We start from the raw sequence: 19,261 nt of genomic DNA on the forward strand, positions 1-19,261 counted from the left end.
CCATCATAAGATGACATGCATGCGGCACTTCAAACACCTCGTCAAAAGCCACACAAGGCTCTGCATTGACCAGGCTACCGAGGTCACAATTTAAGCCACCCTGTCCTGCTGACCAGTTTGTCATTATCCAAGACTGATGCCTCAGCTCACCAGGGGTTGACAGCACTGCAAGGTTCTGCTTCACACATAGACCAGACAGATTTTTAGAATAGGAGCCAGGCATCTGAATGTGGAGGAAGCCATCGTAATCTCCAATCACTAGACTTAGCCCAAAAGACGCCTTCAGAAGAAAGGAAAGGCCAAAACGGGTTATATTCAGCCTGCCATCCTGAAGTGTTATTGGTGCATACTTCTGCTTCCCATTTACCTAGATAAGACAAGAGGTAAAACGAACATTGGCATTTAGACATTAACAATAAAAATATTAAAGAGAAAAACATTGATAGGGTCGTCCTGATGAATGAGTGCTTCTTACAACCCTGCTTTGGAAGAAGTCATAATATTCCTTAGGCCTCTCAGACGGGAGGCTGAACTGCACATTCCTGCTCATTTCACAGCTGAGTGCTGTGGGTGGGGCACAAGGATGTGTCACTTCATAGCCTAGGCTGTGACATCACTGAGGGTGGCGTTACATTCCAATACACAGCATTATATAGGCATCGGAAGTGTGATGCGGAAACCTGGATAGTTCAAAGTTAACATGGGTGTCTGTAATTTACTGAATTGTCACTACAGTGCATCTTTAAAGCTATAGCTAAGGAGACTTGTAGGAGGCTGCCAGAATAAAAAAAAAATCAACTTAAATCATACATACGGTATAGGAGTAATCAGATCTTACCTCCATCAATGAACAAACCACATTAGGAGAAATAATGTACAAAAAACCCACAAATCATTTCATGGGTACAGGTCCACTTCTCAAGGTCAAAAAAGTGCCTAAGTCAGTAGCAATAGTGAGTGTGCTGATTTAGGCACTTCTTGACCTGAGGAAGCAGGCCAGTACCCATGAAACGGGTTGTCTTTTGTACATTAAATTTTTACTAATGTAGTTTGTACATTGATTGGGGTAAGATCTAATTACTCCTATATCATATGATTTAAAGTTAAGATTTATTCTGAGCGCCTCCTACAAGTTTTCTTAGCTATAGCCCAACCCCTTCAAGGTAGTAGATCATACACTGCATGTCCAAATATCTTAAAAGCAGCCAACCAGGCCCTGCCTAGTTGACCTGGGATACCAGATAATTTCCTGTAGTCACATAAGTAGAAAACTTGTTTACGATTTTAACAATCTGGGATTAAAGTGTATGACAGCAGTGCCAGCGCTCTCCTCTTTCTTTATGCATAATTTCCTGTAGTGCAACCCACCCTTGTGAGCAACTTTACCCAACGATACTGCGCCATCAGACTCCAAGTCTCATTACAGAACCTTGGTGGTTGGAAGCACCACCAAGAATCATCCCACAGTCTTTAGAGTTCCCTTTTAAATTAGCTTGGACAGTCAAGTGCAGTTTTCACTATAAATATTAAAGAGTGACTAGAGACAGTGCAGAAAGTTATTCAGGGTATCCACTTTTTTTGAATTGTCCAGTTTCAGCATCAGAAACTTTCTACAGCTACATATTGGCACATAGCCCTGCCCCCCAGTGATGTCACAGCCTAGGCCACTTCGCTACGAAGCCAGAACCTTGTTGGCAACTAGGCGTTTTTTCTACTGTCTTCAAAACCCTAAACATTCCTCAGAGATACACCTGCCAGCACTAGAGGTCACCATCTGTGGATAAAGTTCAGAATGTAAATACAGAATGTAAATAAGGGAGAGGAAAGATTTTACAATGGGAAAACACTTACTAAATTTATAAGTAAAATTTGGGGGAAAAAATTGAATTACCCTATTTTCAGTATTGAAAGTGATAAACACTATCCAACTTCTATGTTTACATGCAATGCTGCTCAAGATCCTTCAGATCTTGTTGTACAGAAAGTTGACAGATAATTGGCAACATCCACCGAAATGCCTGGAAAGCAGATACAAGTGGATGTCACTGCTATCCTTTGGACAGTGGTGTCTATGTTGGTATGATCAATTAACCACTTCACCACTGAGGGGTTTTAAACCTTGAGCACCAGAGCAATTTTCACCTTTCAGCGCTCCTTCCATTAATTAATCTATAACTTTATCATTACTTATCACAATGAAATGAACTATATCTTGTTTTTTTGCCACCAATTAGGCTTTTAGGTGGGACATTATGCCAAGAATTATTTTATTCTAAATGTGTTTTAATGGAAAAATAGGAAAAAATGTGGGAAAAAAATTGTTTTCGTCCTTTATAGTTGTTAAATAATGCATGCTACTGTGATTAAAACCCATGAAATGAATTTGCCCATTTGTCCCGGTTATAAAACTGTTTAAATTATGTCCCTATCACAATGTTTGGCACCAATATTTTATTTGGAAATAAAGGTGCATTTTTTTCAGTTTTGAGTCCATCCCTAATTACAAGCCCATCGTTTATAAAGTAACAGTGTTATACCCTCTTGACATAAATATTTAAAAAGTTCAGTCCCTAAGGTAACAATTTATGTATTTTTTTATTACAAAAAAATAAATTGGAGAGTGTGGGAGGTAATGAGTTAAATTTTTAATGTATAACTAATGTATTTGTATATGAAAAATGCTTTAGGGTGTAGTTTTACTATTTGGTCACAAGATGGCCACAGTGAGTTTGTTTATGCGACCTGCAACGTACAGGAAGTATGCTTGCAGGAAGTTCAGGGAGGCTGGGCAACTTTTTTCACAATGATTGCGCTGCTTCTCGTAGAAGCAACTGATCATTGCGGGGGGCTTAGATCAACGAACGGGATGGGTTTTTCCCATTCATTGATCTCCGGGCAAGCAGGCGGCTGCGTGCACGAGCGCGGGGGTGCGCGGACGACCAAGCAGGAGCGCTGACAGCAGCGGGAACGGCGTCAGGTATGGATTTCTCTGTCCCTTGGTGGTAACAGGGTGGAAAAAGGAACGGAGAAATCCATACCGCTGGGGGTAAAGTGGTTAAATGCCAATCCAAAAACTGATAACTATGTAAACTTATATGCTGCTTAGAAAGAAAATGAAATGCAGCAGAGGCTGTATTAGAATGATCCACTTCTGAAAGTACACTAGTTAGCAAATTTAATTCTAAGCTCCTCATTGTCCATCTCTTCTGTGTATGGGAATAGGACCTTATGCCATGTTGTACATACCAGGACACGGTTTGGCTTTGCAGCAGATATCTCGAGTGTTTCTCCAAACATCTTTACCCTCACAGTGAAATTCTCAGGTTTTCGTTCCACACTGAATGGGCCAAGGCTGGAGTCATCCCCCTGGGAAGCGATAAGCACAGTCGGGCAGCTACCAGTGTAGAATTGCTGCATTCCTTGGAATGTTCGGAAATAGGTTCTCCCCCAAACCATACACGATTGGGTTTCATTTTTCTGACAGCCAGATTGACAGATGGATGCATTAAAACATTCAGATTCAGAGAGACCATTTACTGAAACAGAAAGAGGACAGGTGACAAGATCATACATCGAGACGACAAGACAGCAGATATAGACCAGCTGTACAGATTGGATCTCAATGAGGTCAACAATGCAGCCGAACCTGCAGTCCAAAAATAATATTCTCCAAAACAAATCCTTTATCAATGCAAGATGTTGGCCTCCGCCATAGTAGGAAATGCAAGCCAGATTGGACAGTCTTCCACACAGGACACTACTGAATATAGAGGGGTTACTCAGAACTGAATCTCGTCCTAGATATGCACCAGCAGGAATTCAGTTACTAGATGCTACACTAAATGTGGTCCTGGGTTATGTAAAAAATTCGAAGGGCTCGTTTCCACTAGGGTGGTGCGAATCGCCAGGATTCCACCGCAGATTAAATCGCATGCGGATGAGATTCCACGTGCGTTTTTTGCCGCGATTTCGCAAAGGCAGGGTATAAGCGAATTTAACCATGTCACTGCCTGGTTCAAGTTACATTAGTAACATGCGGCAAAAAAAAAAAAACCCATGTGCGTTTTCCCTATCAACTACATCATCTGCATTCCACACGCAGGCGAATTCTGCAGACTACTGTGCAGAAAAATCCTGCACAGAAAAAAAAAAAAAGTGGAAACAGGGCCATTCACTTGTATTGCTTATGCGAATCCGCATGCAGATTCGCTCTAGTGGAAACGGGCCCTTAAAGTTACAATTCTCTGGGGCATGTGGAATTTATCCTAGATACCAATCAGGTCTCTGCTCTTTGAGACGAGGAATGGAGGTGGGCCCAGGTCACAGGTTTGGCACTCAACTTTCCTGTATGGTACCAACTTCCTGAATGACCAACTTCCAAAATTACACAAATCAATAATTGACAACATCCCCCCCCCCCCCCCCAATGGGAGACTGTTAGTCTTTGGTTGCCAGTCTCACAGAGCACCTGTCCCATTTTTTTCCTGGAGCATCTGGTACACCTCATGGGCATTTCATCCCATATGACTTGCATCCTGGATGCCCTCAGATTGGTGGAGAGCATAGAATGGAATCTGGAGTACATGCTTGATGTGGAGAGCCTTTACAGCAGAATACCCCATGCAGCAAAGGTTTGTATTTGATTGAGACTCTCGGCATTACATGAGTCTCCCCATTAGAAAAAGGCTTGATTTGCTATATTCCAAGACAAAATATTGGCATAGGAAGTCCTCAGTTCTAGTAGTTTGAGTCTGGGGAACAGCTTTTCCCCAGTTCACTACTCCAGTGGAGGTGGATCTTTGGACTGTATGCTTAACTTAAGTCGAAAAAGGTTTGAGGCATGTATAAAAATTGACATCAGAAGCCTGGCTTGTGGCAGAGTTCTGCACAAAGAGGCAGAAGGTATGGAAGGGGCTGGAGAGCTGCGGCAGTGGTGAACACAGCGATGTGTAGGAAACTACGCTTGGGTGGTACAAATTATTCTGCCAGCATTGAGTGAAGTTTGTGAAAGGAAACTAAGCTGCAATGACAGGCTGAAGAGGTTGATGTAAACAGGTTTATTTAACCATGCATTCTGCAGGGACTCCCTGTTTTTTCAAGCTAGAGCAATCATGCATGGGAAGCCGTGCTCCTATCCCCCAAGTGCAGCATCCCACACATCACTATGTGCTTGCTCACCATGGTCGCAGCTCTTCAGGTGCTTCCATATCTTCTGGCTCTTCATCCAGGATGCTGCTGCTGGCTTCAGACGTCAAAACTACCACTGAAGTCATCTTCTCGGCTCATCCGTCCAGGACAATGCTGCAAGCCTGGCTTCTGAGTTCAGGCCTTCCTACTGAAGTCCTCATCTCATACATCCAGGACACTGCTGCAAGCCTGGTCCCCACTCCCCAAAGTCTGTCAATTTGTATACCATTTGATGTCCACATCAGACAAGGCAGGGGCACCATTTGCCTCATCCTCTCCTCCCACCATCCGCCCAAGTATTTTTTAAACCCAAAGTTAATTGAAGGGCTCACACAGTTTAGAGATAAAGGTTAGCAAAAATATTTCTACTACATTGATAGAAGTGGATCACACTTACAAATAGTCCCAGCTACTTTACCGGTACCCAAATTTTGTTGAGTCCTCAAGGCCGACTCCTCCCCCAGAGATGAGAATGGTCCCTCACCTATTGAAAAACATGCAATTAAACAATTAAAATAATCTAATATAGGGTGTAAAATAGGGTGACTCCCCAATAGAGGTGTCAATGAGAGGTAAATAACTCAGAGTTGATTCAGTATGGTGTACATTTTATATGCACATTTTTTCAGCTTGAAAAGAGACCAATCAAGACCCACCAAGGATTAGTTGGATTGGACCATTTTCAAGCAACATAAATTGCATATGTCACTGATCTTATAAATGCAAAAAAGTGTGGATGTTTGTTAATCACGCAACAATGGCTGAACGGATTTGAATCCCATTTGGCACACATTACCTGGAACCTAGAATACATTTTATCCCCATAACCAAAAAAAAGTGGGCAGAGAAACAAATGTCACTAGGAAAATGTAAACTGCAGCCATTCTTTACACGGTTAATAGTAGGGTTCTCAAACTTTACACAGTTGGTCACTGGGATGAATATTCAGAAAGGTGGGTGGAGCCTACAAAAGCCAATCAGAATTCACCTATTGATTTTCAAGGGGAATATTTAATTGCTGCCATCCTTGCATGGTTAATGGCACAAGCCTCAAACCTGGTACAGTTGGTCATTGGGGTTCAATTTCAGAAAAGGGGTGGAGCCACAGCCAGATTTTTCTCATTTCAATGCAAATCTATACCATAGACTACGAAGCTCACAAACTTGGTCATTGAGTGATTGTGTGTGAGGTTTAGGAAAAGTGGGTGGAACCAACACCAGCCAAATACATACTCAGGCAATCCGCTAGTATTTGAATAATACTGTATCAAGTAGGAATTCTTTATAACTCCAGTACCAGCCTTACTACCCAATCACCTCAATTCTAAGAGGGGAAAAAATAAAAAAAAAACCACCAAGTTACACCTAGTGTAAAAGGGAACAAAGTCTAGTGTAGGGTGTATGGTACTGAATGCACATTCCAAGTGGTTATTCAGTGAGAGCGAGCACAAGGGGAGGACCTGATATCCATCACTTTCTGGTGGCCGCACCTCCTGTTTGCAGTGCTCTGTACACTATACAGTCTGTTTTTAGGCACTATATACAGCTATCTGGCCTTGTTTTATGGGGATCCTAGGATATGCCAGTTGGCCTATGTTCTGACCCGAGTTGGAGACAACTAGATCATTAGCGCACCTTTATCATACTTGTGTAGGAGTCATTTGACCTAACATTTTACTTTTTAAACTTTCAGGAAAATAAAATATAGTCCACACCTTTTCTTCTCATGCTGTTTTCTGCAGTTTAGCAAAGCCGAAATTTCAGCTGGGACTGAAATTCTATTTTGTGTAGAAACCGAATGAGGAGTAAAAGGAAAAAAAATAAAATAAAATGTGATGAATAGCAATTTCTCATAACATTCAAATTTCATGTAAATTATATGCAGATTGAAATGACTTTGTGGATCTAAGTTCAAGCGGCATACAATTTACATGAAATTTGAAAGTTAGTAGAAAATGTCCACCTCATTGAACACCTCTACAAATGAAAGCCTGTACGTGTAACTTAACCAGGCTGAAAAAGAAATTGAAAAAAAGCTCTCCACTAGTCCAACAACCCCCCTCCCCTTCCCAGTGGCATAGCTAAGGAGCTGTGGGCCCCGATGCTAGGTTTACAATGCCCCCCCCCCCCCCCCCCAAGCACTAACAAGTGATACGCGCACCAAAGCCCGCCAAGGACAACCACAGTGTCAGAGGTGCAAGAAGGGGATGGAGAACAGTTTGTGACTATTATGAGCACAGGACCAATAGGGAGCTAATACTGTAGTTGAGGGAGGGCCCTCCAGGGCCCCTCTGTCCCAAGGGCCCCGATGCGGTCACAACCTCTGCAACCCTCCTGCCCCTTCCTTCCTCGGCCCAACCAGAAGTCATTATCATGCTTTGCACAAAGTATTGGTGTTTAAAGAGGAAAGTAGACTTTCCCTTGTTGGCACTGTAGGTCTGCCCAGGGGCGCCTCTAGCTATTTTGTCACTCCAGGCGAGAAAACCTTTGGCGCTCCCCTGCCCCCATGGCACCTTCCCCCACATGAAAATATTTGTAATGTGGCATCGTTTGACCAGGAAATAACCGTAATTGCGGCAATGTTTCACCAGAAAATAATTGTAATGCAGCAGGGTTTCACCAGAAATTACATTTATTGTGGCAGCGTTTCACCAGAAAATACAAGTAAGAAATACATGTAAGGAAGAAGGCACACAGGGGGGGCATAGAGAGGCACAGGGGGACCTAGGGAGGCACAGGGGGACAGAAGGAGGCATGAAAGTCAGAAGAAGTCACAAAGGAATACAGAAGGAGGCACAAGGGGACAGAAGGAGGCACACAGGGGGACAGAATGAGGCACAATGGAGGATAAAAAGAGACACAATGAGGGGCTGAATGAGACACAAAGGAGGACAGAAGGAGACACAGGAGGACAAAAGAAGGTACACAGAGGGGGCAGCGGGAGGTACAGGGGGACAGAAGAAGGCATGAGGGCCAAAAGGAGGCGTGGCTTAATTTTGGGGCAGGGCTTAATCCAGCAACATGGCACCCCCCAGGACTAATGGCACTCCAGGCAATGGCCTGTACTGCCTATGCCTAGAGGCGCCCCTGGGTCTGCCACCTGGTATGTCCCTGCTGTCTAACAGACTGGTCCCTGTGGGGTAAGGCAGGTTTCCACTAAAAGCCAGTGGTCAGGACTCTTATCCAGAAATGTCTGTTAGAAGGCCCTTCTTAGAATATTCCAAGTTCTTGTTAAAAAAAAAAAAATAATAAAGCCCTGAAATTCCAAAGCCAAGAGTATGCTTTGAAGTTATATTATGCCCCCTTCTCAGGCATTTAACCAAACAGAAGTTTAGCTGCGAGAGAGGGATCAGCACCTCCACCAGTGTAAAGAATTGCTCTTGTATTAAAAAAAAAATAGCTCTTCATTTAATCAAAGCCAAAAGAGGGCTGCTGTTTTAATAGCAAAGAGCCATTTACACTGGTGGAGGTGCTGCTCCCCCTCAAGGACTGCATTCCTGCCTGAGAGGTACTGAAGAGCAGCTGGATCGGTTCATGCCCTCTACGTTCAATTGATACGTGTGTTGATCTCTCTCCCTCTTGATAGTTTAAAAGGGCAGCAACACAGGAACCCCAAAACCATTTAGAGTCCAATAGACGACATGGCAGGTTTGAAAGAAAGTAGTCCCCACCTATTTTTTGGGTGTAATCTCAGCCTCTCCATTGGGGTCCTTCAAAGATGCAGGTAGTTTTTAAGCCTGTACACACTGGCTGCACTTGGATTTTAGAACCGCGTGCATTTTTTCCCCCCAATCACAATATCCTTATGGGAATAATGTGAATCAGGAAGCACCATACTGAGTTGTGTGATGCAATTTCAGAATAAAATCCCAATAAAACCGTGACTGCAGCATTTGCAAAGCGCAAACAAAATCACATGCAATGGGCTTTATTCACGTAACGTATAAATGATTTATCACCCATTTGATAAATATAACCATTCAGCACATTTACAAGTAAAATAATCACTCAGGGCTTGCTCAGTGGGACGTTGCGGAGCTGCATTATAAAATCTTATAATGCAGCTTACCGCACTGCTAATCCTATGGGATGTTCACAGTGCGACGTTACCATAACACTAAACCTTACAATATGATGCTAACACTGCTGCAGTGAGTTACCTCTAAACTCACATTACCAGGTACAGGAAAGCATGTGCATTGCCACCTTTTTTGTTCCTTAAATGGGTAAGGTGACGACAGAGGAAAGCTTTGTGAATAATGCCCACTGCATGCAATTTACATTATGTTCAGGAGACCTTGCAACAGAAAAAGATGACCTCAGCAACATCGCAATTGCATGGCAAACACAAGAATTGCATGTAGAATTTTTTATAAAAATATATGACTGCATCTTATTGCGATTTTGTGTGTACCAGCCCTACGAGTCTGGCTCACACTATTGCATAAGTGAGGCATCTAGACATAAAGACCAAAGATCCGGATCTCCCAGTTAAAAAAAATAAAATTAAAAAAAAAAAAAAAGTTAATGATTACTGTGATGTGTTCTAATTCTCCTACGAATATTATAAATGGGATAGTTTGGATGTTTGTTACTCGATCATGCAAAAATGGCTGAACAGATTTGAATGAAACTTGGCACACACATAGTACATTACCTGGAATAAAGTATAGGATACTTTTTATCCCCATAACCAAAAAGGGGTGGAGACATACAAATTTCAGTGGGAAAATTTAAAACGCAGTCATTCCTACAGTGTTAATGGCAGGGTTCTTAAACTTTGCACAGTTCAGTGGGTGACTGGGATTAACATTCTGAAAAATGGGTGGAGCCTACAAAAGCCAATCAAAATGCACCTATTTCAAGGAGAATATTTCATTGCTGCCATTCTTGCACTTAATAGCACAAGCCTCAAACCTGGTACAGTTGGCCACTGGGTGACTGGGGTTAAAATTCAGAAAAGGGGTGGAGCCACAAACCGCCAAACATTTTTCAATGCAAATTGATGCTCAAGACTGCAAAGCTCACAAACTTGGTCATGGAGTAACCATGTGTTAGGGTTATAAAAAATGGCCACAGCCAACACCAGCCAGATACATAATCGGGCAATGCTGGCTCGGTGGGCGGAGACAAATACAAATTTCACTGGGAAAATGTAGCCATACTTACACTAACGGTAGGTTTCTCAAACTTTGCAAAGTTGGTCAGTGGGTGATGGGAATTAACATTCAGAAAAGTGGGTGGAGACTACAAAAACTAATCAAAATCCATCTCGATTTTGAAGGGGAATATTTCATTGCTGCCATTCTTGCACAGTTAATGGCACAAGCCTCAAACCTGGTGCAGTTAGTCATTGGGCGACTGGGGTTTGAATTCATAGGAGGGGTGGAGCCACAGCTAATTAGTTTGTTTCATTTCAATGCAAATTATTGATGTCAAAGATCAAAGCTAACAAACTAGGTCATTGAGTAATTGACCAATTGTGTGCTAGGGTAAAAAAAAAAAGTGGGCGGAGACAAAACCAGCCAGATACATACCTGGGCAATGCCGGGCCATCAGCTAGTCATAGATAGAAAGGAGGGATGTACCTGCAGCTCTGCTCCAGTCTGCCACCGTAGGCTTCTGAACCTCAACTGTGGATCTACATTTTATCCCAGGTCCTATTATATACATTTCTACAAGGGAGTGTAGAGTTGAGCTGAAATTTGCGTAATTTCCGTTTTTGTAATAACGGACGCAAATTTTGCCACTACATTGCAACTTCATAACATCTCAATTGTCAAACAGTAATTTGGAATTCCGTAAGTGAAATTTCCTTCACGTAATCGTGTTTCAATGCAAATTTGTGTTTTACACAACATTTTGTAATTTCGCGTTTTCTAAAGAAACAGGTATTTTAATTATGAAAATGGACATAATTTCTTTATCAGTAATTATGCAAATGTGCTGTCCGTAATTACTAAACCAAGGGAGTTTGCTGTAATTGGTTGCAATTACTGATAATGCAAAGATGCCTGCATGTGCTGTCGCTTTAAATGTACCAGGAGGCTCTACCTGCAGCCGCTTCTATGACAGGTGCTCTTTGTAAAGGTGCACTTAGCGGTCATGCATGCTGAGACAGTTTTGGTCCTTGCAATATCTAATAATGCAAAGGTCCCTGCATTCTGCATTAAACACAAAATTACAATTGATTTCTGTTACGAAAAACAAATGTAATTATGAGATTCCACATACACAAAATATCCCTCAATTTCGCAAGATTACGAATTTTCAATTATTGTAACTTTTGTATAATCGCAATTAGGTCATTACAATCATCACTAGGGGGAGTGGCCATATGTCAGGAGGAGCCATGCTGGAGGACAATGGGAGAAATTTAGAAATCACTTACCGTCATTCATGCAGACTCCAGATGCTCCGTATGTGCTTGGCATTGTAGACTCGAATAGGCTTGGCATTGATATTCCAAAGGAGACTACACTTAAGTGACTTCCTGGGTTATATATAAAATTAGAGATCTCTCCATCGATGCGCGCATATGTATGGACCAGCTCAGTTCCAGGAATAGCCATCCAACTTGGGACCAGAGTGTCATTATTAATCTGCAGTTCATATTGTTCATCCGCTTTCACTAGAAGTTCTACAGCATTTGTAAAATCACCCAGTGCAACAATAGAGTATAAGGAACAGTTTATTTCCACGGGCAACAGGTCTAGGAGGAAACCATTGTACGGGACAGGATTAATGTACACCAACACCAAAAGTCTTCCAGTGCTTGAAATCTGTACAACCAGGTCTGAGTCAACATTCATTTCTTGCGCCAACCCAGGAATGATTGTCTGATTATGAGTGTCAGTCCCATTTCTAATTTTCACTTCCGTCTGACTTTCTGCAAGGATGTAGATGATATGGGAGTAATTCAGAAATGATGGCACCACAAATTTGAAACCCCAAGCAGACACTGGAGGAAGCTGCACCAAAGCTTGACTACATGGTCCATCTAGCGCAGCACACGTATGACCTGAAAATACTGCTACTGATTCCTCAGACACAAGATAGCTGCCAGTCAAGGTCTCCTTGGTTTGGAGCTGTATAGCTTCCCATGGCTCAAGACTCAAGATGAGTACATTTCCGGCGTAATGTAGGTTATTCTCAAACTCCACTGTTCCCTGTAAAAGAATAGAGACCACGTTGGGGTTGGGACCATTAACTATTGCCACCTGCCCAAAGGAGTCTTCAGGTCCAAAATCAGGCGTCATGGCATAATATTCATTTCCCCACTTTTCCACTGGAGAAACCACCACAACAGTGGTTTCTTTCGACCTTCTGCTTGTAGCCACCACCATTATGGGTGCGCTGGAGGTGATGTGCACAGTTTTGTTTGCCCTGGTAGAACCCAGAATCTCAGTTTCGTCAGGTAGCGCCACAGTGAGTGGTTGTCTAGGGTTTACAGAAACGGTCATGTTATAACTTCTGTCGGATGTTTGGATACTGGCCTGGGTATTCGGGAAGAAAGCTGTGAGTTGCACCTCCAGCTGTACTTCGCCAAAGTCTGGGAAAGCATTTTGCATAAATACTACGGCAAACTCTGTCCCCGGCTGTGCTGCCAGCACATAACCTAAAGGTAAAAACAAAAAAAACTTCTTTAGAAGCAAAACCAACTGGGTTTGAAAAAAAAAAATATAAAAAAAAAAGCACACACACACACTAGTCATTCCATTGAGTATGTTAGACAAACTGCATGGGTGGGGGGGGGGGGGGGGGGTCGGTAGGGTGTAATTTGAAGGGGTAGCTGCTACATACCCAGCTATTAACAAACCTATGTGAGCACACTTCCCCTCAGACAATAGCTCAAACAGGTCATTCAAAAAAAAAAAAAAAAAAAATTAAAGTCCACCTGAACTTAAAAAAAAAAAAAAATCAATACATGGCATCCCTTCAGGATAGTCTGGTCATCAATCTTTCTCTTCTCCTGCAACCTGTTTGCCCACTGTTATCAATGAAATTCTCCATCCATTTTTAATAATGATACCGTGAAAGTTAGAATGTATAACAGCACCAGTATTATACAGCAGGGATCAGCCGGTAATGGCCATCTCCAGGGGGCATCGTGCAGTAGCAAGTGTGGAGGAATTCGTTTTTTGCAAGGCCAACGTCGCTTCTCCAGAGGCAAAAGCAACAAGGTTAGCCTTGTAAAACAACGGTCAGGCTTTTGCACCCCCACTGCTTGATACTACTGCATCTGCTCAGCTGGAATAAAGTGCTTTTACAGCAGCTGTGCCTCTCTTGGTTATCCATTTTAAAAAGGTTGATGCGGATGCCCCTATAAAGGCTTCAGAGTCAGCACTCCGTAAACCAGTAATATTGCTTGAGCCATAGGGATACATGGATACTACCTTGCACATCAGTTCTTTCAGTTATAACTGACAGAAACTGATATAGTGGAAAGGGGTCCTAAGACTTCCCAATAGACAAGTCTGACTAGATCTAGTCAAAACTAGAAGTCATCAGAAGAAAATGGTGAGCTTCTGAGAGGAACTGACAGCAAGATAAGTATGTAATAATCATTTGCAGGTACATGTATTTAAAATAATTTTACTTGGATCAGGTTTACTTTAAGCAAATGATATACAAACTGAAATCATTTGAAGATGAACCAATGTAGTCCAACCTAGTTTTGGACTGGTAATTTTTTTTTTAATTGTATCCGAGATGAACTTTTACTCATTGCATAATTGTGTTCCTTTCCTATTTATAGGGCATTCCTCAAGCCAAATACTTTGTTTTAGTACTCCAATTCCCTATAAACTAAACAAGCCACAGGTTTTCAGAGAGCCAAGGCACTTTCAGACAGTAGCAAGGGCTCATGGGTGCTCAGTATGGGCAGGAGGAGGGGGAGGTATTACTAGCCAGAGATTTCAGAGGCAGAGGGGAGGGGGGGGGGGGGGGGGGATTAGTTTTTTTTGCTCAAGATACAGATAAGCCTGCTTCTGTGTAATGCTTACAAACAGCATGGCTGCTGTCATTGTATCACAGGAAGAAATATTCTTATTCTATTTAAGCTGTTTGCAGCTAGATTTGCTGTGTAAACTATCTAAACTTTAGATATATAGACAAGTTACTTGTTATAGTTTTTCATCTCAGATGCGCTACATACACTTACATAACTCTGCATCAAATCAGAATTGAGTTTCACTGACCATCTTCATTTAAAAATTGGAATTTGCCAAACCATAGTTAGTTAAGCAACACCCCTAGTTATGGGATGGAAGACTAAAAAGGACTAGCATTCACACACACACAGCCGGATTACCCACCGGGCAACAAAAGCAGTTGCTTGGGGCCCCCCATTCAGAGTCAAAGGGGCCACATCAGCACATAAACCAGCCTTCGCCATCCTGTCAGTGGTGGCTGGATGGTATAATGGTTAAAGGGACTCTGAGCAGTGCAGTAACTATGAAAAGATGCATATTTTAAAGCTCTTTCTCCTCTTTCCAATGATATATAAAAAAATGCCGCCCTATGCCTTTAGTTTTTGCTATTTTCGTGATCGAAATCACGGCCACGGAAATTTCACAAAAATAGTGAAAACTAAAACGCGTAGGCTGGCAGTTTATCGATCATTGGAAAGAGGAGAAAGAGCTTCAAAATGATATGCATCTTTCCATTGTTACACTGTATTATACAGGATGACTTTTCTCCAAAGTCAGCAGCTTGATTCAGCACAATGCAATGAAATATAAGGAACCCAGGGGTATATAATTACAAACATCATGCTGGTAGGTGTGAGGATGTAATTAATTAGTTGTGGGTATGCTTAAAGGCATACCCACAGGCACTGCTCAGAGTCCCTTTAAGGGCTCTGCCTCTGACACAGGAGACCAGGGTTTGAATCTTGGCTCTGCCTGTTCAGTAAGCCAGCATCTATTCAGTAGGAGACCTTAGGCAAGTCTCTCTAACACTGCTACTGCATATAGGGCGCGTCCTAATGGCTGCAGCTCTGGCGCTTTGAGTCCGCCAGGAGAAAAGCGCGATATAAATGTTATTTGTCTTGTCTAATGATGCCGTGCGCTGCTAATTGTCTTCAGAGTCAGGCTCTCCTCCTAGGTCCCCCTCCTGCTACTGTGCGCTCTGCCGCTGCCCACTCCTCCCTTCCCACAGAGAACCACAGCTGCAGCAAGAATGATAGCAGCAGATGCCAAACGCTCACTCACCTATCCATGATCCAAGCGATAGAGATCCCCTCCTCTGAAACCCATCTGTCTCTTCTACAGTGCAGCCGCTCGCTCTGTACTTTGATTCTCAGATCAGACAGGAAGTAGTAATAGTAGTAGTAAGCAGCGGCAGCACTCTAGAGGAGACAGATGGGCTCCGGACGACGGGACCTCTATTGCTTGGATCGCAATAGGTGAATGTGAGTCATCTCCCCTGCTGCGGCTGCCTTTTCTGCTGGACTATCGTATTCACTGGGATGGAGGCTGCATGGTGGCTGTCTAGTTTGGGAGGAAATCGGTTGTTCGGTGGTGGGAGTGGTTATGTAATTCTGTCTGGGGAACGGCTTCCGGTTTGGCGGTGTCCAGAGCTTTCTGCTATTGCCAGGCTGGAGATGCAGGGGGAAAGTGCTGCTGCTGTGATATCTGGCGCCCTCTTCATAGGGGTGCCCCAGCCCCTGAGTGCAAATGTCCCAGCCATTAATTTCTCACTCTGCATTTTGCTGCTGCTATTCCCTGCATTGTGCACCCACAGAGGAAAGCAGGCTGTTGCCCATAGCAACTAGTAGCTCAGCTGCCCCGGTGTGTGCGGCATGTTGCTGTGCAGCTGCATATTCTGATTCTATTACGATATGATGGGGGGGCCCAAATCAGTTACTTTGCTTAGGGCCCCATTTAGCCTTAATCCGGCTCTGCACACACACACTATACATTTCTACAGGGCCTGATTTGTACCCCATCGCCCAAGGCCATTGTCACCAGCTGCCTCCCCTTCAGTATAGGTAGCCAGATGACCCCTCCCACTTTCCCTCTAGTATAGGTGACCTGATGACCACCCCCCTTCAGTCTAGGTAGCCAGCTTGCCTTTACACCCCATCACCCATCAGTGTCACTCCTTTCTCCACTCGTCTCCAGTGCAGAAGCTTCCTCTTCATCTCCATCTCCAATGCTGCCCAAGTCCATAGCTGCCGGCCACAATGCAAACGTGCACAGAGAGCAATGTGGCTGCTGCACAGGCCGATGGCAGCAGAGTACCGTGGTCAGGTGCTCACCTGATCTCCCTGCATTGCAGCATTTGCAAGCTTGCAAATGCTGCACAATTTTAGCCTGCTGCTTTGGTGCCCTAGGCCATGGCCTAAATCGGCGTTTCACTCCATTTTTCTACTAGAAGCAACTTGTTGGCTAGCTGCCCCTGCTCCAGTTTCCCAAACTAGTGATGATCATCTGCTAATCACTATTACAGAAAATGTTGCATACATTTTCACAATTACGGCCATACGCAATTACAATTTAGACATTCTGCTGAATTCATGTAACCTATTCGTAATGTGCATTTTCATGTGGATTTTAGTGGTTAACCCTATGGGGACCAGCTGTCTAACCCCCTTGAAGCAGTATAAAACCATGACATAAATCAATAAAAACAGATTCCTACTTTTTATATGCCATACAGTTATATTTGCTTTTGTGCATAATTATTCGTTTAGAAATTACAAGTTTCCAAAGTACACTTTTTGCTTTGAGAGCTGACTGCATTTTATTCATAACTTTCTTCATGTTGAAATAGAAGCAGAAATACTTTGTCTTTGTTGAGGAGACACTGCAGTGTCAGAGAAGTGTTTGTTTACATTTCTCACTTGATACAATTAAACACAAGATAAAATTATCTCTAGTTCGGATTCGTCCAGCTTTCCCAGCATTGAGCTTTTCTGTCCTGTGTTTAACCCTTTGAATGCTGTTCTAGTAAAAAAAATTGCTGGTAGTATATAATATGCTGTAAATAATGTTTTAGAGCAAAGAAGAATTGCTGGGCTTCATTCAGTTTTAAGGACCAGGCAATTTTATATGCAAGGGGGTGCATTTGTGGGGGCTCAGGCAGCAGGATCCCCAGTGTGGCCTGGTGTCCCCCGTATTACCAGCAGCCTTTAGTCACCTCCCAGGCTCCAGCAATGAGCAGCTCTAGCCCTCTCCGCTCTGGCCAGCATCCTTGCTCGCACTGCCATCAAGTTCCGGGTCGTGGCTTGATGACTTCATCAAGCCGGGACCCGACACTTACGGAGTGAGCAGGGATGCTAGCCAGAGCGGAAGGGAGGGCCGATCACTGGAGGAATGGCAGGAAGCTGAGTGGATCCTCTTCTTCCCCTCAGGACTGAGCTAATTGCGATGGCCCCTGATCACTGAGGGGAGATGTCAGCTGTCATATGACCACTTAATCTCCCCACTTGGGTGCACTCGATCGCGTCGGGAGCGGAAAGAGCAAGTGGCGTAAATCCTAAACCGCATCAGGCTTAGCCACAAGTGCGGCGTAGGATCTACATTACGCAGTTCCCACAAGGTTAATAGCAAAGCCCTCATGCTATCACCAAATGCAAAAATATGTTTTTTAAACTAAAAAAATGAAAGTAGAAAAATTCCTTCACATTTTTAAAATAGATTCTCAAAAACTATAAGGTCTTTTTGAATTTTTTTTGCCTTGTTCCCACCCTTTTCCTTAACATGCATTGCAATTTTGGCAACGATAGGATGTAAGGGGGCTGTGCTATTAAACCACTAAAGTCAGCACAAAATTACGCAGCATTGTAAAATTAACGTATACAAACAAAATTACAATTTTACCTGAAATTTTGCAGCATAACTATGATGCAAAATTACATTTGTGCTCATCACTAGAACAGAGTGGCCTTTCCCTTGTCCACCAAGCCGTACATGTTTTAGAATGCATGGAGGATGTTCTGCACATCACCAGTAAAAGATAGACAGTACTATTGAGACGAAGGAATTTTTACACGGTTATGTAAGTGAATCCTTGTAATATGCTGTATAGGTATTGGATGTTCATCTTGAAATATAACTACCATACATTTTCCGGTTACTGTTATGGCATGATACTTTATCTGCTGATATGCTGCACTGTTAACTTGCTTGATTAGTTGACAACTTGACATTCAATAAAATTTTAGTTTAGGAGCAACTTTATAATGAAAAAAAAAGTGGCAGCATTTCTTTCAAGAGTGTCGGCAACATCAGCCTCCATATACTTGAGGAACGTCTACTTTAGTATATGGTTTTTAAACACTTACCCGTTAGGCATAGAAGAGGAACAAGATGTAGAAGTGACCAAAAGGTGAAACTCATTTTCTGCAATAGAGAAGAGGGGGAAAAAAATTGTAAGGGAGCGTTTGCACTACAAAGTTATGATTAGTTTTTACCTTATTTGGTCATACAAAAACAAAAAGCCACACCCCTGGTCACACATACCATAAAGATTTTATAAGAAAAATATGTTTTATACCACACTGATCCTTTCTATCCTGGTTCATTTTCCTTCATATTAACATTTTAAAAATTAGTAATCTATCAATTTAAAGTATTTATGGGATTTTTGCATTTTCGATGTAGTCTGAGATTTGTGATATATATGAATAAAGTTTCTATCCTTATCATGCACCCAAGAGCCAATTCTCATTTTTCACTTTACCATATCAATTTAAAGAGGAACTCCAGTGAAAATTAGTAAAAAAAAAGTGCTTCATTTTTTTACCATAATTATGTATAAATGATTTAGTCAGTGTTTGCTCATTGTAAAATCTTTCCTCTCCCAGATTCACATTCTGACATTACATGGTGACATTTTTACTGTGGGCAGGTTATGTAGCTGCTCCTAGCTGTTCTGGCTGTTAGAGACAGCTGTAAACAGCTAATTCCTGTCTGTGAACATTGTTACATTGTGGCAGTTTGCCCAGAGTACCACGGTACTCAGAGCTTCTTGTGGGAGGGGTTTCAGCACAAAATCAGTCATACAGCACCCCCTGATGGTCTGTTTGTGAAAATCATTATATTTCTCATGTAAAAGGGGGTATCAG

The 19,261-nt window shown here is 42.6% G+C and overlaps 1 protein-coding gene across 1 annotated transcript; it reads right to left on the reverse strand.

Moving 5' to 3' along the window:
- Positions 1 to 3: 3 nt before the first annotated feature.
- LOC137522272 (IgGFc-binding protein-like) lies at positions 4 to 18,533 on the reverse strand. The gene is made up of 6 exons (XM_068242301.1): positions 18,479 to 18,533; positions 11,579 to 12,805; positions 5,585 to 5,671; positions 3,247 to 3,536; positions 71 to 367; positions 4 to 27 (listed from the first exon to the last, which is right to left on the reverse strand). Exons 1-6 carry the CDS (start codon positions 18,531 to 18,533, stop codon positions 4 to 6), a joined length of 1,980 nt encoding a protein of 659 aa, XP_068098402.1.
- Positions 18,534 to 19,261: the final 728 nt, after the last annotated feature.

Source organism: Hyperolius riggenbachi, chromosome 6 (genome assembly GCF_040937935.1).
Source record: "Hyperolius riggenbachi isolate aHypRig1 chromosome 6, aHypRig1.pri, whole genome shotgun sequence".
NCBI classification, from domain to species: domain Eukaryota; kingdom Metazoa; phylum Chordata; class Amphibia; order Anura; family Hyperoliidae; genus Hyperolius; species Hyperolius riggenbachi.